This window comes from Neolamprologus brichardi, chromosome 3 (assembly GCF_056152115.1).
Source record: "Neolamprologus brichardi isolate AB-2024 chromosome 3, ASM5615211v1, whole genome shotgun sequence".
In the NCBI taxonomy this organism is placed as follows: domain Eukaryota; kingdom Metazoa; phylum Chordata; class Actinopteri; order Cichliformes; family Cichlidae; genus Neolamprologus; species Neolamprologus brichardi.
The window spans coordinates 2,688,055-2,714,485 of NC_142106.1; the positions used below are offsets into that span (position 1 = coordinate 2,688,055).

Consider the following 26,431-nt stretch of genomic DNA (forward strand, 5'->3'; position numbering starts at 1 on the left):
AAACTTCTCATGTTTAACTGTTTCCACTTTTTCTTTGGTCATTTTAGCCTTTTTGGTCAGGGTGAAGGGAGTATCTGCCATCAAACAAGAAGACCGCTGCATGTAACTACGACAGTGTTTGCTAGTTCACCTTACATGCATTAATTTAAAAACGTGGTTAGCCTACTCAGCGTAAATTACACACGAACAACATTAAGCTACTGACCCAGAGAAGAACAGCTGCTGCTGCCATCATCATCCGTCATCATTTCTGCTACACTGGCAGGGCTAGGGGCCAGGACTCTCCTCTTCTGTAACTCCGCGTCCGATAACAGGCACCACACCCACAGTAGATGTGGTCGATGTGATGTCTCACAGAAGGCTATCAAATACGGTGCATTTCTCGGCTTTTAAAAAAACGCTATGCGTCGCCAGGTGTTTCAGATTCAAGGTGTTACCTTCTTTGCACAGTATCACCTTAAAGCACTTGTTGCAGGCTGCTGAGTTTGCATCTTTTGCTGTGAAGTACAGCAAGACTTTTGACCGCTTCCCCTTGGGCGTTTTTAATATGTAGCTCTGCTCTAAAAGAACGTATGTACCTGGGCCCGCCTACTACGCTTGCAAAGGTAAAATGATTGGCTAGAATCCAAAGTGTATGACATCACAGGAAAAAAAAAGCACCGAAATAAAGCACCAATATGTGTGCTGCTTTTTGGTCTTGTTACTACCGTTTATGTCAAATGGCACCGGATGCCGGTACCCATCCCTAGTGAAGAAGTTAATGAAGTCATTACTAGTTAACGTTAAAGGGATATTTGGCTTAACAGTGCTGTGACTGTTTGTCAGCCTGGCTACAGTGCTGAAGAGAAACCTGGGGTTGTTCTTATTTTCTTCAATCAGAGATGAATAGTAAGATGTTTTGGCTTTGTGGAGGGCTTTCTTATACAGCAACAAACTATTTCTCCAGGCTAAATGATGATCCTCTAAATTTGTGACACCCCATTTCCTCTCCAGCTTACGAGTTATCTGCTTTAGGCTACATGTTTGAGAATTATACCACAGAGTCAGGTACTTCTGATTTGAGGCCTTTGTTTTCACCGGAGCTACAGTATCCAGAGTCGTACGTAGTGAGGAGGTAAAATTATTAACAAGACGATCGACCTCTGTTGGAGTAGTGTTCAGATAGCTGCTCTGTTCTATGTTGGTGCAGGGCATTGAAGATGATAACAGTGGGTAGATTATATTCTTAAACTTAGTTACAGCCATTTCAGAAAGACATCTACTTTGATAAAGTCTACTCTCCACTGCTGTGTAATCAACTATTGTAAATGTAAATGTTATCAGGAAATGATCAGACAGGAGAGGGTTTTCAGGAAACAATGTTAAATGTTCAGTTTCTATGCCATATGTTAAAACAAGATCTAGAGTGTGATTAAAGATTAAAGTTTTGAGAGAAGCCAATTACGTCTAATAACAGATTAAATGCCATGTTGTGGCTGTCATTTTTAGCATCTATATGGATGTTAAAATCACCCACAATAATTATTTTATCTGAGCTGAGCACTAAATCAGAAATAAAGTCTGAGAAATCAGAGAGAAACTCTGTGTAAGGCCCAGGTGGACGATAGATGATAACAAGTAAGACTGGTTTCTGAGTTTTACAGCTCGGGTGGACAAGGCTTTCAAATGAATTAAAAGTCTTTCTTGGTCTTTCGTTGATTAATAGGCTGGTGTAGGGCTGTCCAACATAACGATATATATCGGATGACGATATAAAAACATCTATCGTTTCCTTTTACAGTATTGTTTGTTTCGTGGTGTTGCAAAATAAACCGTTTACGGCAATATTTATTCATCGTTTTGATGGTCACTGTAGTGGCTATATTAATTTCTTAAAGTACTCTCTTTCTCTTTTATTTAATATAACCACACTATGGACGGACAAGCGACTGTTTTTATACATTGTCGTTAGCAACGACGGTAAAAACATCGCGTGTCCGCTTGTTTATTTTCCACATAAACCTTTCACAGTAAAGCTCAAGATCCTGTTGAGACTTTTCAAAATAAACTGAATCACGTGAAAGAGTATGCAGTCTTTACGGATGAGAAGCAAAAACTGAGCCGCCAGGTGCTAAAAAATAAACTCCACCTCCACCCCTTAGATTCAAACGTTAGAACAGGCTTTTCCCCGCAGCACGCTGTGTAATAAATAATCACAAAGAAAACAGCGGCCATTAAAACTTATGTCTAAAAATGTATAATTTCATGCATCGTTTATCTCTATTTAATCTGCACTGGTCACTCCACTTTATTGTTATTGATATTTATATTTAAAAGTGCAATACTGTGATTTTCTGCTGCTCATTCATGTGCAATATCCCATCTGCCCTCCCGTCATATTTCTTTTCAAGATTTTCTTATTTAATCACTAGTGTACATATATTTATATTTATAGATACATATATAATTAGTCATCTTTTCTCTTTACCATGTCTCTCTAATATTTTGCTCCTTACTATTTTTCTATTATTTTATTTTATTTTATTTTCTTCTACTATATCATGCTGCTGAGTGACTGCTGCTCGTCAAACACATTTCATTGCAATGTTGACCCTGTGCTAACATATGACAAATAAAACTGAAAACTGATTGGTTTAAACACTCGACTCCAGGTACACGACGCCCAGCTAGAAACATTTCACGCAAGTCGAGTTGCCCGAGATTCACAGAATTTACAAAAAAAATAAAATTTTGTGATTTATATCGTCATCGGGGTGATAGATGTCTTATATCGGGATATGAGATTTTGGTCAGCCAAACCACTTCATACCCATTGCACTGACTTCACACTTGAAGTCCATGGAGACCATGGAGAGGATAATACTTCACCGCCTTCGCCTACTAGTTGGGAGAGATCTAGACCCACTGCAGTTTGCCTACAAGCCGAACATCAAGGATGATGCTGTCATTTACCTGCTGCTGTCATTTACCTGCTGCATTGGGTCTTCTCTCATCTGGAGAGTGCCAGGTGCACTGTGAGAGTTATGTTTTTTGATTTCTCCAGTGCCTTCAACACAATCCAGCCCTCATTGCTAAGGGGAAACTGCAGGGAGTGGGAGTGGACCATCCACATGGATTGTAGACTACCTCCTCACTAGACCCCTGTATATGAGGCTGGGGGACTGTGTGTCTGAGGTGGTAGTCTGTAGCACGGGGGCCCCACAATGAACAGTACTTGCCCCTTTCCTCTTCACCCTGTACACCGCGGACTTCAGATATGACACAGACACTTGCCATCTCCAGAAGCTCTCAGGCCATTGTGAGTCAGTTGTCGGAGGGAAACAAACTGGAATACAGGGGGGTCATCAATGACTGTCAGCTGGTGTGAACAGAACAGAACCATCTTGGCGTCAATACTAGCAAGATGAAGGAACTGGTTATTGACTTCAGCAAGAAGTCACTCCTATTACACCAGTGAACATCCAGAGTTTGGACATTGAAACGGTGGAGGAGTACAAATACCTGGGTGTTTACCTCAGTAACAAACTTGATTGGTCAATGAATGCAAATGCACTTAATAAAAAGGGTCTAAGTTGTCTTCACCTGCTACGGTGGCTGAGATCCTTTGGGGTGAACAGGACTCTTCTAAGGACGTTTAATGACACTGGCGGCATCTGCTGTCTTTTATGCTGCTGGAGTGGTGGAATGGCAGAGAGGGACAGGGGGAAATTAATAAAAGAGGGTCCTGGAATTTCCTCTGAAATTCATTGAGCAGGTTGGGTAGGAGAGGATGTTGTCCAAGCTAACATTCATCATGGACAACACCTCTCCATCCCCTGCATGAGACTGTAATGAGCACTGAGCAGTTTGTTCAGCGGTCGTCTTTTACACTACCGTAGGTCATTCTTACCAGCAGCTGTCAGACTTTATAACACAGTTTAACATGGTTATCTTACTAATCACCTGTTTAAATGACATATCTTGTGTTTTTTAATTGCTTCTTATTTGCAGCTTGTGTGTACACTGTATATTTCATTAGGATCATTCACGACCCACCCCCACACACTTATGTACATATCTCTGTACACTTTTTTATCTGTTCGAATTTAGGTTTATTTATGTAGGACTACTTTGTGTCTTTTTTATATTCCTCTTGCTGTAAGAGCCATGTAACACCCAAATTTCTCATTCATGGGATTAAAAAGGTTTATTCTATTCTGTTCTATGGTATTCTATTCTATCACATGTAGAAACTCCCCTAATGGAGTCACAACACATGTCCAATACTTTGTCTGTATGGAACAAATGATTCAAGGAACAGAGATTTAAATCACCAAAATCAAACTGGCTGCATTGGGGCATATAGTCTGAAAAATCTGCACAGTTTCAAGTTTGAAGCTGCTTCCTGTTGGCTTCAGCTGTTTGGAATTTCCATTTTCTAAACTTTTACATTCTCAACCTTCTTCAGCTCTGAACAGATTATGAAACACTGAATGATTTCAAGCACACACTTTTTCTAATAAACTTACATCTTTCATTCTTTATACAGATTGTTGAGCTGTGGTTTGTCAAAGATCAGCTGTGATTATCTGGCAGCAGCTCTGAAGTCCAACCCTTCCCATCTGAGAATGATGGACCTGGCTGGAAATAACATGCAGAATCCAGATGTTAAGCAGCTGTGTGATCTTGAGGAGAGTCCAGACTACAGACTGGAGACTCTGAGGTCAGTACAGTGTTGGAATGAGTGGGTGGTGCTGACAGCAGTGTTGTACTAAACACAATCAATACGAAACAAAGATCCAGTGTTTCCTGTAAAGCTGCAGCTTCTCAGTGAAGCTGTTAGAAGAGAGGTAACAGGCTTCAGGATTGGACACAAACACTTCCTGTTTCTACCTTTTTGCGACCTGTATGGTTACCATAGTAACAGCTCACATGCTCTCATCAAACACTGTCAGCAGCCAATCAGCTCTCTCAACAAAGCAGCGTGCAGACCAATGACTGCAATTATTTCCATGTTTCAAGCAGTCTGCATCAAAAGGACAAAGGTCACTCATTTGAGGATGACAATGTTCACATTTTGGACAGAGAAGACAGATGGTTTTAAAGAGGAGTGTAAGAAACCATCTATGTCCGCTGTGAACGGTCTTTGAACGGAGGTGGTGGCTTACGACACCAACTGTCGGCCATCTGTAATCCAGTTTTGAGATCCCTTCCCAGACTCCTTAACGCCCACTCACATCCTGGGCCTTTTGACCTCAATAAATCACATGATGGGGTGGGGCTAGGTTGCACAATTAGTTTACCCAAAACCCACACCTGTTTTCACACCTTGTCTCGTGTGATTAGGAAGAGGATCTATATGGAGTCCGTGTCCCCTTTGGGGACACTCGCATAGGGCTAAATCTGGGACTCTCCACCATTTGACCCTAGAACTGAAAAAGCTTCTCAGATGAGAGGTGAAACATCTTCAAGCAACTTAAAGAAGTCCAGACGCTTTTCTTTCCAAGCTCTTTAGACTATGATGACTTGGATGACTGAGAACCTTCACAGACAACACAGTCTGTAGGTGAGGAAGAATTTAGTGAGACCAGATGTTTGGATGGAATTCCTCCAGTTAACAGCTGGAACCGTCCATCTGGATTGTTGGGTTGTTGTTGGGGTTCCTAAAGAGCTCAGAGTGGACAGACCAAGGCTATTCTAATTAATGAAAGTCCAAAATAAACTAGGAGTGAAAAACTTTTTCATCAACTTAAATAAAAATCCAAAGTACAGATTAGAAAAAGTAAAACGAGTACTAGTACAGTCTCAGCACTGAAGGCCCTGCTGCTCTTTATACTGGATGTGCTGCATCACTGATTGACAGCTGATGAAGAGTCTCTGGAAACACTCGTTTATCGCCTCTGCTCTTCCTTCTTCTCTCTGCAGGTGGAGGTGATGAGGGTAAACAGGACGATGTGCGTGCTGAGAGAGGATGAGCTGTGTACTGATGATCCAGAGAGGTTGAAGCAGGAGCAGCTTGTGTGTAGAGACGCTCTGAGTGTGCCATGTTACTGTGAAGTGGAGTGGAGAGGAGAGCTTCATCTAGCAGTGACTGACAAATGCATGAGAAGAAGTGCAGATGACTGTCAGTGCTGCAGAGTGAACTGCTCTGAGAACCGCTCCACTGTCAGAGACAATGTAGAGTCCAGCATCATCCTTGTGTGTCCCTCTGGATCTGACAGAGGATCATCAGTGTATCTGGACTCCTCTGCTGCTGCTCTGTCCTTCTGTAGTCTCTGCACAGTCTCTGTCTGACTTTGGCTTCAGACCCTCCTGGATCAAACTCACCTGGAAAGGCTTTCCATTATGAATAATAAACATAATGTTTTTAAAGGATAAATATCATGTTTTCATCTATGTGTGCAGTTTGAGCCTCAGTGGATGAATCCGTGCTTAATCATCATCATCATCATTTATTTATACAGCACTTTAAAAAAACACCTCATAGACCAAAGTGCTGTACAATACAAATATGCATATAGTAATAAGATAGCAGAAACTAGACATAGCAATAAAATTAATAAAAAAAAAATATAAGTTACCCACATAGTTAAAAGCCAGGGAATAAAAATAGGTTTTTGTGTCAAATGCAGCGGTCATGTCCAACAAGACCAGCACTTCATATTTACCAGGGTCTGCTGCTATCAAGATGTCATTCAAAACTTTTACGAGGGCGGTCTCCGTACTGTGAAATGGCTTAAAGCCGGACTGAAGGATGTTTGACAAATTAGAGTCATTCAAGTAGTCCATCAACTGAGTATAAACAATCCTTTCCAGAATCTTACTAAGAAAGGGAAGCTTAGAGATGGGTCTAAAATTTGACATGACTGAATTGTCTAAGCCTGGTTTCTTAAGTAAAGGATATATGACTGCATGCTTAAATTCCCTAGGTACTTGACCAGTCAAAAGACTAGTATTAATAATGTTCAGAATGTGTGGCCTGATGGTAGGAAATACCTTTTTAAGAAAACAGGGAGGAACGACGTCATTTGGAGAGCCACATGGTTTACCATTCAATACAAGTTTCTCTAAATCAGATAAAACAATTGGTAGAAATGCAGAGAACAAACTTGAGCAAGAACCATGCATGGCTGGGTCAGCAATAGGTAGAGTCAGAGGTCTCAAACTAGCAACCTTGTTCACAAAATAATTAAGAAACTTATTGCACATAACCGCAGAATCGTGTAAAAGAATATAGCCTTCCGTATTAAGTACAGAATTTATAGTGTTATATACAACACGAGGGTTATGCGAGCTGGCAGCAATAAGAAAAATAATGTTTAATGTGGACACTAATGATCAATAAATTTCCTGAATGGAATCAAAGGAATGATTCAGACTAATTTGTTCCTGCTTTTCTCTCATGTTGATCTGATCCAGACCTCCAACTTCTGCCCTCCACCTCACATTAGTCACCCAGCACAGCAGCTTTAACGTACTTAGAGTACAGAACAAGACTTTTTACTGCATTCAGGGAATACACATGACTGAGCACAACCAACACAGTAAAAGTAGCACAGAAACACACAAAGGGAGGAAGAGAAGGAAGACTTCTCTTTATTCTTCCTGCCATCATTAATGAAGTTTAGCTGACAGACACATCTTGGACAGGGAGGAACGCTGGTTTGAGTGCGGAGTCAAGGAGACCATTTACGTGAAGAAGGAAAGACCATCTCTTAATCGAGGAGGGGGCCTAAGGGTACCCAAAGGGACTTACTTACTGATGTAAGTAAGTCCCTTCGTCTCGCTACACCAGTTTTGAAATCTGTTTGTGTAAACTGGGCCACTTGCCTTCATTGTTATGTGCGATTGTTTATCGGCCCCCGAAATATCTCGGAATTCCTTGCTGACTGTGCATCATGGTATGACCAGATCCTCCTGCTTGGTGATTTTAACATACACGTTTGCTGTCCAGGGAAGCCCCTGGCCAAGGACGTCCTTGCCTTAGTGAACTCTAATTTTGTCCAATCTGTTAGTGGTGCCACTCAACAACGTGGTCACAAACTGGACTTAGTTTTATCTTATGGTTTATCTGTTTGCAATGTACGTGTTGAAGATGCAGTATTCTCTGATCATATGCCTATCTTATTTGATATTGCTCCTTCTAACGCTTTTACAAATCAGGCTGCACCTGTTCGATGTTATCGTGCCTTTGGCTCTGCTTCGGCCGAACGGTTTTCTATACTGTTTGACAAATTATTGTCTTATGCCCCTGAGTTGCCACTGCAGATGACCTATTTTTGTATTTTGACTTTGCTTGAGGCTATGTGCAATAAGTTTATTACCTTTTTGTGGACAAAATTGCTAGCCTGAGGCCTCCGATCCCATCTATTGTTGATCCAGCCATGCATGCTCCTTGATCAAGACTGTTCTCTGCCTTTGCACCGATTTCTCTGCGTGATTTACTACTGATCTACTGATTCTCCAGAAAATAAGAAAAGAAAATAAGAAAATAAATATACACTTTAGGACCAGAGGTAAAGGGATCAATAACAAATCAAAATGTATATTTTACAGCTTGATTATTTAGAGTCTAACACACAACCTGTCAAAAGGGGAGGGGAGCCGGCTGCTTCCAAATAGAGCACATTTCATTCATAATGTTGTAAATCCAAGCCCATTATGTATTCTTGATTTGAATCCTGGGTTGTGCAAAATCCCAGAAATAAACCCTAGACAAAGCGAATCTGTGAACTAAAGTGTAGGTCTATTAGGTCAGTGGTTCCCAAACTTTTTTTGCTGGGCCCCCCTTTGTTTTACAAGAAAAATGTCCCCCCCCCCCCCGGGTGCACACGCACGCACACATCCTCCAACCACACACACCCATATTTTGCTCCATTGCGGTTTATTTCACACCTCAAACATTTAGTAAACAATTAAGCAAATACAAGTAATCTGCAATAAATTACAGGTAGTAAGGAAATAAACTACTAACTCTTTTACGCTACGTCCACACCTACACGGGTATTTTTGAAAACACAGCTGTTTCGTCCACACGTAAATGGCGTTTCGAATCACCGAAAACTGAGGTTTTTTTTAAACTCCTTTTTTGCGTTTACGTGTGGACGAGGAATACAGAGTTCGTCACGCAACGTCAAAGGTATGTGCCTTTTTTCACATCACGCTGTGCGCCACGTTATTATTTACATGGGATAAATTGCAGAATTGCAGAATAGCAGATAGAGACAAAATACTGTTAATATGACTATCTGCAGGTTTTACACGCATACATGTACACACGCAGTTACTGTCCCTCCAGAAAGGCAGAGGTGTCACGGTGTGATTATTTTACATGTAGTTGTTTTTTTCCCTGTGTAATTATATTCAACATTGCTATCAATACATTTTTCAAAAAATGCCTCTCTGTGCAAAATGGGTTTAAAAACATAAACAACTGTGGGATACTGTTTGACTGTGATTTAAACCAGGGGAACAAATCGTCAGGATCAGCGTGATATTATTTGTATCCCGCCGGGGTGCCAGAGGCAGTGTTCGTCCAGGTCGCCCAACAGGCTTGGACCGTCACTGGTCACAAGTTGATCTGGCTGTAGGCTATGGCACATGGCCAGAGGTGGCGCTGGTTGATACGAGTCCATGTTAGTGCACACAAAGTAAACTGCACGCTTTAGTTGTGAAGCAAAAACGCTGAAATTGGAGAAATAAAACGTACAAGGGGAACGATAATGACGACAAGATTCTCCCGATCGTTTACTCTTGCTGTCCTATGAACAGCATCGACGGGGTGTTAACTGTTTGCTGTTTTTGTGATCGCGTCAAGCAAGTGTCACAGCTGACACATTTGGCGTTTTTTTTGCTGGTTTGTCGGTAGCAGCTCCTGAAAAGCAAGTCTGCCACACATCTGACGCTAATTGGCTGCTGGCCCCACAAACAGTCAATTAAAAGTTTGAAAACTCACCGATTCCATTCCGTTCAGTGCACGACAACACTACGGCTCAGGCTCACAGTAATCGGTGTCTAAGTCGCATAAGGTTATAATTGGTATTAAAAATGCATTAAAATGGGAAAAGCAATTGTTTGCCAATACAAACCTGTAACAGCTCTGTCACCTGGCTTGCCTCCACGCATATGACGTAGTGATGTGTCGGTCGCAAACGAAATGGCTCTTAGAGCAGACTCTTTGAATTGGACGACGCGATGCGGTGCCGTGTTTTCTTTTCTTTTCTTTCTCTCACCCTCTCTCTTGCACTTTTTTTCCGCTTCACTCGCACACGAGCCTTGTGCTTTGCACTGGGCAGAGGGGGGAGGGGCGGTAGTTACACTTGCAGTAACACAGAAACAGAGCACGAGGAAAGAGAGAGAGCCAAGGACAACAAGAGGAGACAACATTGTCACATGAGAAAAATATAGTAATCATCCACAATTTGCGGATGATAAAGGATTCAGAAAGTTTATTCATGCAGGCCTATATGACAGATGTGCATCTTCTTTTTGTTTTACATATTTTAATTTATATTTAATTGTGTTGTGGTTTGCAGTGTTTTGTGTTGTTTCACTTTAATTTTGTTTAAAAGGAAAAAGCTGAAAATTTAATTAGTAAAAAGTTGAAATGTAAATAGTTGGTTTTTGTAATATATTATTTATTTATTACATTTTATGTGGAGTGAATAAATCAAAGTATATTTACGGTGGTCCCTAGAGGCAAAACACGTACAAATTCTGAATCACGTACAAACTCCAAAACATGTAAAAACTCAGACGCACTTACAAACTCCAAAACACATACAGACTCAAAAGCACGTAAAAACACAGAATGACATGTTTTGGAAGGTCAGTTAACGCTAGTAATGTGTTTTGGAGTTCATACATGCTTTGGAGTTTGTACGTGCTTTTTGGTGTTTGTATGTGTTTTGGAGTTTGTACATGCTTTGTCTCTAGGGCCATTGTATATATTTATATGTAAACATAATAATAAAACCACATTTTTTTAACGTTAGTAATTTCTTTTGTGCATAATTTTATATTGTTGTTGATAATAAATTAATTAAAGCAACAAAACAACCTGAAGAGCCAGTTGGGAGCCGAAAGAGCCGGCTCTTTTTAGTAAGCCGAGCCGAAAAAGCTGGTTCTCTAAAAAGAGCTGGAATTCCCATCACTACAGTAGATGTCTTCTGAAAGCGCTCTAACTAAGTTTAAGAATATAATCCACCCACTTTTATCATCTTCAATGCCCTGAAAGCTACTCCAACAGAGGTAGATTATATTGTTAATAATTTTGCCTCCTCACTACGTACGACTCTGGATACTGTAGCACCTGTGAAAACTAAGACCTCAAATCAGAAGAACCTGACTCTGTGGTATAATTCTCAAACACGTACCCTAAAGCACATAACTCGTAAGCTGGAGAGGAAATGGTGTGTCAAAAATTTATAAGGTCATCATCTAGCCTGGAGAAATCGTTTGCTGCTTGTAAGAAATCCCTCTGCAAAGCTAGAACATCTTACTATTCATCACTGATTGAAGAAAATAAGAACAACCCCAGGTGTCTCTTCAGCACTGTAGCCAGGCTGACAAAGAGTCAGAGATCTGTTGAGCCAACCATCCCTTTAACGTTAACTAGTAATGACTTCGTAAACTTCTTCATAAAAATTTTTTTTATCATTAGAGAAAAAAATACCAATAATCATCCCACAGATGTAATATTATCTACAGTTACTTTTAGTACCATTGATGTTAAGTTAGACTCTTTTTCTCCAATTGATCTTTCTGAGTTAACTTCAATAATTACTTCTTCCAAACCATCACGTGTCTTTTAGACCCCATTCCTACAAAACTGCTCAAAGAAGTCCTGCCATTAATTAATGCTTCAATCTTAAATATGATCAACCTATCTTTAATAATCAGCTATGTACCACAGGCCTTCAAGCTGGCTGTAGTTAAACCTTTACTCAAAAAGCATCTCTAGACCCAGCTGTCTTAGCTAATTGTAGGCCAATCTCCAACCTTCCTTTCATATCAAACATCCTTGAAAGAGTAGTTGTCAAACAGCTAACAGATCATCTGCAGAGGAATGGCTTATTTGAAGAGTTTCAGTCAGGTTTCAGAGCTCATCACAGCACAGAAACAGCTTTAGTGAAGGTTACAAATTATCTTCTTATGGCCCCTGACAGTGGACTCATCTCTATGATTGTCCTGCTAGACCTCAGTGCAGCGTTCGATACTGTCGACCATAATATCCTATTAGAGCGATTAGAACATGCTGTAGGTATTACAGGTACTACGTTGCAGTGGTTTTTATCATATCTATCTTATAGACTCCAATTTGTGCATGTAAATGGAGAGTCCTCTTCACACACTGAGGTTAATTATGGAGTTCCACAGGGTTCAGTGCTAGGACCAATTCTGTTTACATTATACATGCTTCCCTTAGGCAGTATCATTAGAAGACAGAGCATAAATTTTCAATGCTATGCAGATGACACCCAGCTCTATCTGTCCATGAAGCCAGATAACACACACCAATTATTTAAATTGCAGGAATGTCTTAAAGACATAAAGACCTGGATAGTCGCCAACTTTCTGCTTCTTTATTCAGATAAAACTGAGGTTATTGTATTCGGCCCTGAAAACCGTATGGATATGTCCTTCACTGCTAATATTAAACAAATATGTAAGACTGTTTTCTTCCATTTGCGCAACATCTCTAAAATTAGAAATATCATGTCTCAAAGTGATGCTGAAAAACTAGTTCATGCATTTATTACTTCCAGGCTGGACTACTGTAAGTCATTATTATTTATATACCTAAAAACTCCCTGAAAAGCCTTCAGTTAATCCAAAATGCTGCAGCAAGAGTCCTGACAGGGACTAGAAAGAGAGAGCAGATTTCTCCTGTTTTGGCTTTTCTTCATTGGCTTCCTGTTAAATCCAGAATTGAATTCAAAATCCTGCTCCTCACATACAATATCTTAAATAATCAGTCCCCATCTTATCTTAATGACCTTGTAGTACCATATCACCCTATAAGAGCACTTCGCTCTCGCTCTGCAGGTCTACTTGTTGTTCCTAGAGTATTTAAAAGTAGAATGGGAGGCAGAGCCTTCAGTTTTCAGGCCCCTCTTCTATGAAACCAGCTTCCAGTTTGGATTCGGGAGACAGACACTATCTCTACTTTCAAGATTAGGCTTAAAACTTTCCTTTTTGCTAAAGCATATAGTTAGGGCTGGACCAGGTGACCCTGAATCCTCCCTTAGTTATGCTGCAATAGATGTAGGCTGCCGGGGGATTCCCATGATGCATTGAGTTTTTCTTTTTCAGTCACCTTTCTTACTCACTATGTGTTAATAGACCTCTCTGCATTGAATCATATCTGTTAATAACCCCTGTCTCTCTTCCACAGAATGTCTTTTATCCTGTTTTCCTTCTCTCACCTCAACCAGTCGCAGCAGATGGCTCCGCTGGTTTTGTCGGAGGTTTCTTCCTGTTAAAAGGGAATTTCCCTTCCCACTGTCGCCAAAGTGCTTGCTCAAAGGGGGTCATGGTTTTTTGTTCTCTCTTTTTCTCTGTATGTATTATTGTAGGGTCTACCTTACAATATAAAGCACCTTGAGGGGACTGTTGTGATTTAGCGCTGTATAAGTAAAATTGAATTCAACTGAATTGAATTGAATGTTTGTGTTTCAAACAGGAAAACCAGCAGAAATTAATGACAACCTGCCAGAGATCAGAGAGTTTCTGAGAATCACCTCACCACCTCTCTGCATGTTTCCTTCCTGCTAAGAGTTTACTTTCACTTCCTGAACTTCATGGTGTGCAGCTTATTGGTGGTGTGTGTGTTTGAAGATACCGTAAGTTTGCTTTGTTTCCTTCTTTAACAGTTTGTCTTTAGGAACTTTATTGTTTGTTCAGCTCATGTTTGATTTATTCACACAACAATAAACAAGTGTCTTTTTATTTCCATGAAAGAAGCTTGTCAGTAACAGCAGTCAGTGTGTATCAGTGAATGTATCTTGTGTGCTTCATGGCTTCTTCTAGTGGACTGATAACAGAAGTAGAGCAGCTGGTTGCAGCTTCCTCTGCCTCACACTGCTGTCTGACTGCATTCAGCTGACACTGAGATGAAGCAGGGAAGAAGCAGCTGATATTTGGACAGCATACATGATGGAAAGGAGTATTTTAGTTGATGTGCACACGAATTATTTGTGTTTCCTCTGCAGGTGAAGGTAGAAAGTGTGTGTGAGCTGATGTGGATGTGAATTCAGCAGTATGGATCTGTGTGAGGACAGAGAGGAGGGAGTCCCCCCCTCTAAAACCACTCAGAGGTGAGATGGCCATCTCTAACTGGCCATGACTCTTCTCCATGTCACAGCTCAGCACTCACATCACTGCTCCATCATTATTCACAGGAACCAACCTGGGCTTGAACTTGGATCTGAACCCGAGCTTGAGCCTGAAACCAGCTGCATGTGCTTACAGTGCAACTGCATGAAGTTTTTTATTTGTAGATTTACAAAAAGAAGACAGTTATCTAAGAAAAAGTAAGTTTGTGTCAGTATTAAATTATCACTACTCTTATTGGCAGTTTATATGCAGTGATATGGCTGTTCGATATGACCAAAATCTCATATCCCGATAACGATATATTCTGTGATCTTGGGCAACTCGACTTGGGTGAAGTGTTTTCAGGTGGGTGTCATATAACTGGAGTCGAGTTTTTTGATTGATGCACGAAACTATTTATTTTTATACATAAATCTTAACGGCTGCTATTTTCTTGCTGTGGGGAAAAGCCCGTTCTAATGTTTGAGTCTAAGGTTTACTTTGAGCACTTGACGGCTCTTTTTTGCTTCTCATCTCTAAATTCTCTCCATACTCTTTCATGTGATTGTTGTGTAGGAGCAAGAAAGGTAGAAGAAAAAAAAACAATATTGTCATAAACAGTGTATTTTGCAACACCATGAAACAAACAATAGACATGAAACAATAGATGTTTTAATTCGTCATCCGATATATTTCGTCATCACGCATAGCTCCATGCAGTGAAGAGTTTTATGTTTTGAGGTTTTTTTTCTTCTTTTTAGGATCCATCAGGGACTTAGCACTGAACCCAGCTTTGTGTCCTTAAAGAGTGACTGGTGTGAAAGGTGCTCTAGTGGTTTTGAAAGACAAGAACTGTCTTCTGCAGAGAGGTAAGATGTTAGTAACATGTACTTTTTTAACTGATTAACTGTTTATTGCTACCCTAAATATCCTATTTAAATTACAAACACATCAGTCTTATTTAGACATTCTCTTAAAATCCAGACTTTGTTTTCTAAAGAACTGAAATTCATCTTCTGCTACTTAATTTAAAAAAATTCCTCCATGAAACTAGGATGTCTGATTCATTATCTCTGAGGGGAAAACTGGAACAAACCAAGGTCTCTTTTTAGCACTGTAGCCAGAGCTCTGTTAAGCCAAGTACTCCTTTGTCTAATTACTGGTTCTTAGTAATCCAGATCATAGTAGCCCTAGGTGCTTCAATTAAAGGTAATGCAACTTCTTTTAGCATTAATGGTACAGTAGGTCAATAATCAACTGGAGAAATACACAATTTTTGTATGTATTCCTTTTCACACTACCAATGGGATCAAAAAGTTATTGGACATCTTTTGCAAACACGTTCTATGTTGAAAACCTGACCAGACATGTGAAGATTGCGCTACATTCACGGATAAAACACTATTAACAGTGTAGTAGGTGACAGAAAATTTTTATTATTTATTATTTTAAAACTTTACACCACCACCATTGCTGCCTGTGATTTGAAATGCAATGTGAGATACCTGGTTGCCCCAAGTCCACACCAGCAATCAATTATCTAGGATTGACCTGTCTTGACTTACTTTACATGGCAACCAATCAGATGCTGGATAAGATGCAGTGGCACCATTAAACCCGCCCCCTTAATTTGATGGGTAAGGCTGACAGATACAATTATTTCAGGGTTAAAGCTCAAGGGGACCAAAGTGCTCAAATGAATTAAATAAATACATCATTAAATTCTTTTAATTGATTATTTCAAATTTTATTGAATTATTGTCACATTTAATTAATTATTTAATGGTGTATGTAATTAATTCATTATGCCAGTCCCTACAGATGCTTCCCCTGCCGGCAAGAAAACCAATTGAGCTCTGAGTGTCTGCTTTGTTCGCAGTGACAGGTCTCTGAGACAGCGAGGTCTGTGAGGTTAGACCTAACACAGGCCTTGATTAGGACTGTAGGAACAGGTTCAAGCTGACAGGTAGAAGAGATATCAGTGACACATGGCAGTTGGAAGGCAGATAGGCAATGCAATGGGGGTGGGATTATGGAGGAGGGGCTACATGAAACATCGGGAACCAGGTCTTGGTTTACCTTGTGAATTTTGTCAGTGAAGAATAGGATTATAGAGTCGTAAAAGTTAGACGAGTAGAGCTGGACAGGTAGAAAATCTGGTGGCGGTGAGAAAAGAATTGAATAGTGAGAACAGTGTCTTGGTAGAATCTTCACTTGAGCAGATAATGGTAGAGTAATAGTCAGATTTTGTTCGATTGATACGCTCCTTATAAAACATGATTATTGAACATTTCCTTATGAACAGTAAGGCCGGTTTTCTTATAGAGACGTTCAAGTCGTCAGCCTTTTGCTTTCAGAAGTCGGAGTTCAGGTGAGTACCAGGGTGCAGACTGAAAATAGATACAGGTCTGGTTTTTAGCGCAGCAAGAGAATTCAAAATACTGCTAAGGCTATGATTATAATAAAAGACCAAATCATCTTGAATAGAATATGTTGTTAAGAGACAAACAGCTAGAAAGAGCAGAAGAAAGGATATCAAGATTTGTTTTCTTGATATTCCCAAAGGAAATAGTGCGAGGGTTCTTGATTATGGAAAAAGTCATTTGAACATCAAAAGAGAGAAGCAGATGATCAGAGATTGGTAGTTAGTCAGCAGTGCAGTAGGACGGAGTAAGTCCGGAACAGCAAACTAGGTCCAAAGTATGGCCCTTGGTGTGAAAGGAAAGGTTATGTGTTGTTTAAAATGATGGTAAATGGCCTGTATTTATATAGCGCTTTACTAGTCCCTAAGGACCCCAAAAGCACTTTACACATCCAGTCATCCACCCATTCACACACACATTCACACATTGGTGATGGCAGCTATGTTGCCTTTAATCCAGGACCTTTAATCCTGCCGTGATGAAAGCTATCAAGGCAAGATTAAAGGTCTTTAGTAAGAGGATGATCGCGGTTATCCACATGGACGTTGAAGACACCCAGCAGTATTATATTAGGCAAAACAGTGGCCAGGTTAGTCAGTAGATCAGCAAAGTCACTCATAAAGACAGAATTAGATTTTTATTTTATTTTTTTTATTTTTTTTCGGGGGGGGGGGGGAGCGGGGGGGGGGTGGTATGACAGTTGGAGAGTTGGCAGGTGTAAACAAACCCGGGGGAGTCATGGAGATGTGAGAAGTTGTTAGGCTGTATCCATGTCTCAGTTAAGCAGAAAAATTAAAACTCATGGCCTGTGAGGAGATCCTGAATGAGATGTCCCTTGTTCGTGAGCAAACGGATATTAAGCAGGTCGAAGTTGACGCAAGTACAGTCAGACTGCAAAAATGGTTGCAGAGTCTGACAGTGTGTGACCGTGAAAATGGGCAAATAATTGAAAAAACCCTTCTCTTATATTATGTTGAATAATTCTCAAAAATCTCATGTTCTTTTCATTACAATTAAATCTTTTTTTAAACCTGTCTAATTCACACCCTTTAACCCTCTCGAGGCAGACATTGCCGATTTGCAACAGTTAAGAACTAACAACCTGATTACCCCACATACATATTGTATGAGTTGTTTTTACTCGGAAGTACCACTGCAGGACTTGGTTGTGCATTAGCAACAAAAAACTTAATTTGAACGTGAGAGGGTTGAGAGTCCTATAAAAAGATATTCTACTGTTTTGTGGCAAAGATAACCATCAGTGCAAACATCTTGCCTCCTTTCTTGACTCTTCTGTTTCTATTACCTGCTCTGCCTTCATAGATTTGTAATCCCCCCCCCCCATGGCTTGACAAGGTGTTCTAAATGTGCTTCAAAAAATGAAAAATTGAATTACACTGGACTTTATTTTAAATACTGCACTGCCAACACCAGTTTGGGGTGTATATGGCTCATGCACTAAATGTTTGTCACAGTGTCTTCCATCATATTCATTAATTTAGAACAGTAACTTCATTTCTTGTGAAAAAAATGATCACCTCGTGTTTTTTGTAGAAATATGATAAAAGAGAAGCAGAGGGAACCATCAGCCAAAACAGCATCAGCAGGTAGGATATTGCAAAACTATATGACTATATGTCTTCAGAGCGGGAGTCGAAAGGAAGTTCAATTTTGTATCCAGTAAGGGTCCTAGATAACCCCCCTAGATAATTAAGCCTACCACAGACATGATCAAGAGAGAGAAATATGAAGTCATACCGTGTGCTCCGGCATGGAAGGACAGGCGCCTGCATGGTATGATTTGTACCACCGGCAGATAGAGGAACTGGCCGTCCTACACAGCAAATTCTGGTCTTTGGAATAAACTCTCTGGGAGTTCAGATTAACTACATTTGAGCTTTTCCGGGAGTTGATCTTTCAACTCTTTATAGGAGTTAAAACTAAACTCTTATGGAGTTAAATTTCTACTACCATATAGAGTAAAATGTAACTCATAACTAGAGTTAAGTTTGATATTAACTCTTTTATACTGTTACTCATCAATTGAAAAAAGTTTTAGGTTTTAGGTGCAAATTACTACAAAAACACAATACTGATTATTATGAATGTATTAATTTTATTTATCAAAAATAACATATTCAAAATTGAATGCGGCATGGATTAACATACATTCTGTGTAACAGTACTGTAATAGCTTAACACCCACCATTATTGGCAGCTAAACAGTTGAGACATTGTGTGGTCAGATAGGCCTAACATTGGGCGAAAAAAAAAACAGAATTAAAGAAAAAAAATGACTACAGAATAAGCACTTCTTGTAATGCAGTTTTAACATAAGGAAGACTCTGTAAAGTCTCCACCAAGCCAACAAGTTAAATAATGCAACTCTCTCACAGAACATAAAATTGTGAATCACACCCATATAACATTTGGGCATCAAAACATTTGAAATGTCTTAATTTCTCCCTTTCTATGACCAGTATCTTCTTAGGAATGGTTTCATTTACCTGAAAAGCAGGACAATGATCATGGAAACACATTTCATGGTCAACAAGCATAACAAAAACAGCTATATATAGGGAGGGAGGGAGGGAGAGAGAGAGAGAGAGAGAGAGTCTTATTACACACTACAGTTGCAGAGCAAACTCAACTCACATGTCCCTTTTTGGAGTACGAATCCTTCAAAGATGGGAAGAGTGACAACGATTCCAAGTGCATGAAACTCCTTTGTTGGTTTACTTACAGTTCTCCTGCAAAAGCAGAAGTGTTGTTTGTGACAAGATCCTTGCCAATGAATAGAATAAACATCATTCCTCTTACCCTTCCTTTTCATGCATGTGAGCTACAATGATATCCACCATTAATTGCCCGGTGGAATCTTTCAAACTTCCAGTTTCTTCATACTCACGGATGACAGTCACCCCTGTGACTGGTTTGGAAGTCAAAATCTGCTCCACTGTCTAAACACATTTGATACAAAGAACAAAACAATTGACAAAAAATGAGAATTTGTTAACCCAAACAACGAGTTCTCCATCCATCCATCCATCTTCATCCGCTTTATCCGGGGCTGGGTCGCGGGGGCAGCATTCTAAGCAAAGAGGCCCAGACCTCCCTCTCCCCAGCCACCTCCTCCAGCTCATCCGGGGGAACACCAAGGCGTTCCCAGGCCAGCCGAGAGATATAATCTCTCCAGCGTGTCCTGGGTCTGCCCCGGGGCCTCCTCCCGGTGGGACATGCCTGGAACACCTCACCCAGGAGGCGCCCAGGGGGCATCCTTATCAGATGCCCAAACCACCTCAGCTGGCTCCTTTCGATGTGGAGCAGCAGCGGCTCTACTCTGAGCCCCTCCCGGATGGCCGAACTTCTCACCCTATCTCTAAGGGAGATGCCAGCCACCCTTCGGAGGAAGCTCATTTCCGCCGCTTGTATCCGCGATCTCGTCCTTTCGGTCACTACCCACAGCTCGTGGCCATAGGTGAGGGTAGGGACGTAGATCGACCGGTAAATTGAGAGCTTCGCTTTTACACTCAGCTTCCTCTTCACCACAACGGACCGGTGCAGCGTCTGCATTACTGCAGCTGCAGCCCCAATCCGCCTGTCGATCTCCGGCTCCCTTCTCCCATCACTCGCGAACAAGACCCCAAGATACTTGAACTCCTCCACTTGGGGCAGGACCTCATCCACGACCCGGAGTGGGCACTCCACCCTTTTCCGGCTGACAACCATGGCCTCAGATTTGGAGGTGCTGATCCTCATTCCCGCTGCTTCACACTCGGCTGCGAACCGCTCCAGTGCGAGCTGGAGGCCCTCACCCGATGAAGCCAACAGAACCACATCATCCGCAAAAATGAGGATGAGATCCTGAGGCCACCAAAGCGAAAGCCCTCCGCCACTTGGCTACGCCTAGAAATCCTGTCCATAAAAATTATGAACAGAACCGGTGACAAAGGGCAGCCCTGGCGGAGCCCATCACCCACCGGGAACGAGTCCGACTTATTGCCGGCAATGCAAACCAAGCTCTTGCAACGGTTGTATAGGTATCGAATGGCCCGTAGCAATGGGCCAGACACCCCATACTCCCGCAACACCTCCCGCAGGACACCCCGAGGGACACGGTCGAATGCCTTCTCCAAGTCCACAAAACACATGTAGACTGGTTGGGCAAACTCCCATGCACCCTCAAGTATCCTCGAGAGGATAAAGAGCTGGTCCAGTGTTCCGCGACCAGGACGAAAACCGCATTGTTCCTCCTGCATCAGAGGTTCGACTAGCGGACGAACTCTCCTTTCCAGCACCCTGGCATAGACTTTCCCGGGGAGGCTGAGGAGTGTGATCCCCCTGTAGTTGGAACACACCCTCCGGTCCCCCTTCTTAAAGATGGGGACCACCACCCCGGTCTGCCAATCCACGGGTACTGCCCCTGATCTCCACACAACATTGCAGAGGCGTGTCAACCAGGACAGCCCTACAACGTCCAGAGCCTTCAGGAACTCGGGGCGGACCTCATCAACACCAGGGGCTCTGCCACCAAGGAGTTGTTTAACTGCCTCATTGACCTCGCCCCCAGAAATTGGCGGGTCATTCCCCTCATCCCCAGACTCTGCTTCCTCCTTGGAAGACGCGTCAGTGGGATTAAGGAGGTCCTCGAAGTATTCCTTCCACCGCCTGACAATTTTCTCAGTCGACGTCAGCAGCGCTCCGCCAGCACTATACACAGTGCAGGTAGAGCACCGCTTTCCCCTCCTGAGACGCCTGACGGTAGCAGTTAGGTCCCCTAACTGTCAGCAGCTGTTGAAATGATAAAGTTGTGGTATATCAGTGGTTAGAAATACCATTATTACTTTAGGATTAGTTTAAAAAATAGGGTCAGGGCTGACCCGGGACCATTACTGTGAGTAACAGTGTGCAGGATAAAGGTCGTTTCACATCGGACGCAGGATGTGCTGCTAATGCAAACTAAAAGCAAAGGATCCAGAATTTGTTGCACTGGCTGCTGAGCTCTGTGGGTTTTTGCAGCAGCTCAAAAACAAAAACAAAAACATGTATACTAATTCATAACGAAGAAAGTTTTGTAGTGAAGACTGTCATTTCCAAAAATGACCTTTGGAAATGAAGGTTTCTGGGTTGGCCTGTAAAAGGGCATTTATTCCCTTCAAGGACCTGCAGTTCAAAAAAACACCCCTCCGACAGCCAAACCCATCTGTTCTCTGATTGGATTGTTACATTTGTGATTGACATGACATTGACCAATCAGATGAAAGGAAGAAAAATAGGGTCAAAATTCGTACTTGTAACTTGCAGAGATTCACACGTTGTTGTTGTTGTTGTTTTTGGCTAAGTCCACAAACAAATCTTTTTTACGCACACACAAATTATTTTTACACATACAAATCTTTTGTCTTTATAAACACACAAATTCTTTTTACACATACAAATCATGATTTGCAAGTACAAAACTTATTTACAAGTTCAAAATATTTATGACCACATTTTGAGCCCATAGAGTTCAATCTGTGGATTATACAAATGAACTACATGAAATACTACTTTAAATTATTTTTCTCTAATCTGTTTTATCTTCGTGTTTAAGCTTTTTCAAGTAATGGCAACTAAAGAGTCAAGTATAAGTCAATTAGGTTCTGTATCTACATTTCTTTCATGTATGCTGTCCAATATAGGTTAAACCATTTGAAGTCCGGCATCACTTGTGTCACTGCTCTGACTGCTGGTGGTTGGGACAGACAATGTATCTGTTAGACTTGGAGAGGAGGGCTCTTACACATGTTTCTTCAGGACAGTCATATCTGAGGGTGACAAATAAAAATATTAGAATATAAGGTATATACAATCAAAAACACAACACAACAAAGATACTATTTATGCACACAGGGCCAATAAATTGCACGCTTTGATTAAATTATACTTTCTCCCAGGAGAACAGATGGTTATTTTGTATTTTATTATGGTAATATACAATTTACATACCACAAGGTGTGAGTGTCACATAGTGTGTTAAGTCTGAGCAGTCGCGCAGCTTCTTGGATGATTGTGTTTCCAGGATGTCTGAAATGCATGTGATAAATCCAACTTACTGTTGAGCCATGAAAACAGCATTTTGTGATTGTTACCAAAGGATATTAGACAAATTAAAAATGTTTATTTAAGAGTAACTGTACAAATCAAATCCTTCAAAATCTATCAGAGCATATATTTACTTATCTTCACCTGTATAGATGACAAAACACACCTCTTTGACTGCTGCAAGTTCAGGAAAGACTTCCTCATCCACCTCTATACCCTGCTCATCTGTGACTTTCAGTGCTGCATTTTCTGGTATGAGAAACCTCTGCTGCACTGAAGTAAAATCATCACTCAGTTAATAAAAACATTATCATTTCTTCTTTAATACAGATCGGTATCGTTTAGGTTATCCGATACCGGTGCCAAACCGGTACTTTTAAAACGGTGCCGGTGCTCAAACCGGTGCTCAAACCGGTGCTTAAAGAATGGAGAACACAAACTTTGTCCAAAAACCTCTCATGTTTACCTGTTTTTTTGTAAAAAAGATAACACTGTTAGCCTTTTCTGCAGCTATAGGGCATATATGGTATCACTCTTGGCTGGAAGCAGTGCTTAAACAATGGAAAAAACATAAACTTTGTCCAAAAACCTCTCATGTTTAGCTGTTTTCATCTTTTTCTTTGGTCATTTTAGCCTTTTTGGCAAGGGTGAAGGGAGTATCTGCCATCAAACAAGAAGACAGCCACATGTAACTACGACGGTGTTTGCTAGTTCACTTTACATGCATAAATTTAATAACGTGGTTAGCCTACTCAACGTAAATTACACATGAACAACATTAAGCTACTCACGCAGAGAAGAACGGCTGCTTCTGCCATCATCATCCGTCATCATTTCTGCTACACTGGCAAGGCTAGGGGCCAGGACTCTCCTCTTCAGGTTCTTGGGTTATGTTGCTAACTCTGGGTCCGATAACAGGGACCACACCCACAGTAGATGTGCTCGGTTTGAGGTCTCGCATCAAGCTATCAAATACGGTGCATTTTCTCGGCTTTTAAAAAAACACTATGCGTCGCCAGGTGTTTCATCAGATTCGAAGTGTTACCTCCTTTGCACAGTATCACAGTATCAGCTTAAAGCACTTGTTGCAGGCTGCTGAGTTTGCATCTTTTGCTGTGAAGTACAGCCAGACTTTTGACCACTTCGCCTTGGGCATTTCTAATCTGTAGCTCTGCTCTAAAAGAACGTACGTACCTGGGCCCACCTACTATCCTTGGAACGGTAAAATGATTGGCTAGAATCCAAAGTGAATGACATCTCAGGAAAAAAAAGCACCGAAATAAAGCACCGAAATGTGCACTGGTTTTCGGTCTGGTTAGTACCGTTTATATCAGAACCGGTGCCATATTGGCACCGGATACCGGTACCCATCACTACTCTTTAATAGTAAAGTAAGCAAAGTAAGTATAGTAAAATTTTATTTATATAGCACCTTTCAAGATAAAATCTCAAAGTGCTTTACAGAGGCAGAAAACAGACATTAAAATCTAAAACAAAACAAAATCAACCAAAAGAGAGTTTTAACAGATAGGTTTTTAACTGCTTTTTAAAAGACATGACTGAGTCCACAGATCTCAAACTCAGAGGGATCGAGTTCCAGAGTCTGCTAGCCACTGATACAAACGCACTGATACAAACGCACTGATACAAACGCTGCCAGGTTTCAGTTAAAAACCTGGCAGCGTAATGACTTAGTACAAACTATAACGTACCTGCTCTCACAAAGTCTGTGAAGCGAACTTCTTCCAATTTTACATATTTCTTTGTCTCTCTGTGTTTTACTTTTATCAACATCTTGGCCACCTACGGAAAAAAATACCTTCACTAATGTGAAACACAACACAAGAAGAAGAGGTTGTTTATGGTAACTTTATGTGAACTGTGTATAACTTAATCAATAAACACTTTCTTACATTGAGTTAGCCTGTCCACACTAAATATTGCTTAAAATCTACTTAGCTAGGCTAGGTTTGGCAGACAATGTGACCGCATGTTTGCTGTGTCCTTGTCTTCTCAGTTCTGGAGACAGTGTTGTGTGCATATCTCAGTGTGCAGCAGGACTAACTAACTGATGTTAATGGTACCTCGACGTCTCATCAATGCAGGCTGCACCTCTCTTTGGTTAAATTACCATTACCATGAGTCTAAACAGAATATCACTGTAGTTAGCTAACGTTAAATTAAACATTAGCGTTAAAAATAAGAAAAAGAAATAAACGTTTTCATTGACAACGTGAAATGTGTATCTTAAAATACAGTAAGATAAGTTAATTAGCTAACTTTTGACTAGCATTAGCCTAGCTGCTACCTCCAAATCAGCATAACATACAGAAAACACATGTAGTGCTAGTTAGTTAACTTTATATTTTACTTATGCATACATGTAACCAAATATATACAAATAACATCACTACACTCACAGAAAATCCCAGAGTAAATAAAGTATTTTTACCTCCTACATATCGGAGTCCAAGAAAGAAACACAGATAGGCGGTCGACAGACAAACAACACCAGCAATGTGTTGAATTAGACTCCTTAGCACCCAGTGAATGAACATCCAAATATTACACCGCTTTAGAGTACTCCCCAACACTGACTGTAGTATAAGGTGAAAAATAAACTCTCTGAATGTAACTCTTGCGCACTTTTATGCCTAACTCCAGAATATTTAACTCCAGAAATTTGCTGTGTACCAGTGGCTGGACAAAGCTGGACTGAAAGACAGCACAGAGGCTCTAATCATGGCAGCACAGGAACAAGCTCTGAGTACAAGTCCCATACAAGCTTGGGTCTATCACGAGGCAAGACCCCAGGTGTAGGTTGTGTAAAGATGACCCTGAGAGAATCCAGAACATAACAGCAGGGCTCAAAATGGGAGATGCTCCCTAGGGTGGTGGAGAATGTCTGAGCTAAGATCCTGTGGGACTTCCCGATATACACGAACAAAATGATGATGGCTAATGTGGACACAAATTTTAAATCCAACATGATAACCTTATTCCACCTACGATGTGGAGCTCCAAGTTTTGTTTTTTTGTTTTTTTGTTTGTTTGTTTTTTTATAGATCCAATTTAAATCAGTTAAATCAGTAAAAAAGAACTTCTGGAAAAAAGCAGAATTCTTGGAACACTGTTTAATACACCAAATCATATGGACAGCAAGAAAATAAATACACAAAACAGCAAGACAACACATAGCAAAGGTCTAGACCACCCGCATGGGCGAAAGGGAAATTTTTTACATCTCTGTTGCATCATGTTTTAATTATTCTTTGGCACTGTTTATTAAAAGAGTGAGTGAGATGCACATTTATAGCTCTTTCTTGTTCCTGTAGAGGAGGAGCTTGCCAGGGTACGGACAACCTTTGTGTGGAGGGTCTCACCAGAAATTCTTGTACAGCTGCTTGAGGCCCTTGTAACAGAAAGTGTCTTCAATGATTTGGAGAAAGAATCGATATTGGAGGGGAACCCTATTAGAGCTGATAAGGCACGTTGCTTTATTGACACAGTGAGGAAAAAAGGAGACAAAGCATGCAAGATAATGATCAGACACCTTCAGACCATAGATCCTTCTCTCTTCTTTCAACTGCATTTATACTCTGATCCATCTGCTCAGCAAGGTAAGTTCA

The 26,431-nt window shown here is 40.9% G+C and overlaps 2 protein-coding genes across 4 annotated transcripts in view; both read left to right on the forward strand.

Moving 5' to 3' along the window:
- The window catches only part of LOC102789553 (ribonuclease inhibitor-like), a 36,064-nt gene extending 28,673 nt beyond the window's left edge, over positions 1–7,391 (forward strand). For both annotated transcript variants that reach the window (XM_087838575.1, XM_087838576.1), the window contains 2 exons: positions 4,529–4,702; positions 5,905–7,391. In XM_087838575.1, coding sequence (XP_087694701.1) covers positions 4,529–4,702; positions 5,905–5,914 — 184 coding nt within the window. In that variant the 3' untranslated portion in view covers positions 5,915–7,391. The remainder of the gene's footprint in view (positions 1–4,528; positions 4,703–5,904) is intronic.
- A 6,807-nt stretch (positions 7,392–14,198) lies between these two features.
- LOC102789847 (NLR family CARD domain-containing protein 3-like) overlaps positions 14,199–26,431 on the forward strand; it is a 100,006-nt gene continuing 87,773 nt past the window's right edge. Inside the window, exons 1-5 of one of the 2 annotated variants that reach the window (XM_087838438.1) lie at positions 14,199–14,297; positions 14,382–14,513; positions 15,057–15,164; positions 18,273–18,325; positions 26,138–26,422. In XM_087838438.1, coding sequence (XP_087694564.1) covers positions 14,242–14,297; positions 14,382–14,513; positions 15,057–15,164; positions 18,273–18,325; positions 26,138–26,422 — 634 coding nt within the window. In that variant the 5' untranslated portion in view covers positions 14,199–14,241. Of the gene's footprint in view, positions 14,298–14,381; positions 14,514–15,056; positions 15,165–18,272; positions 18,326–26,137; positions 26,423–26,431 lie in introns of those variants that run through there. The other variant, XM_087838437.1, reaches the window with a different exon arrangement.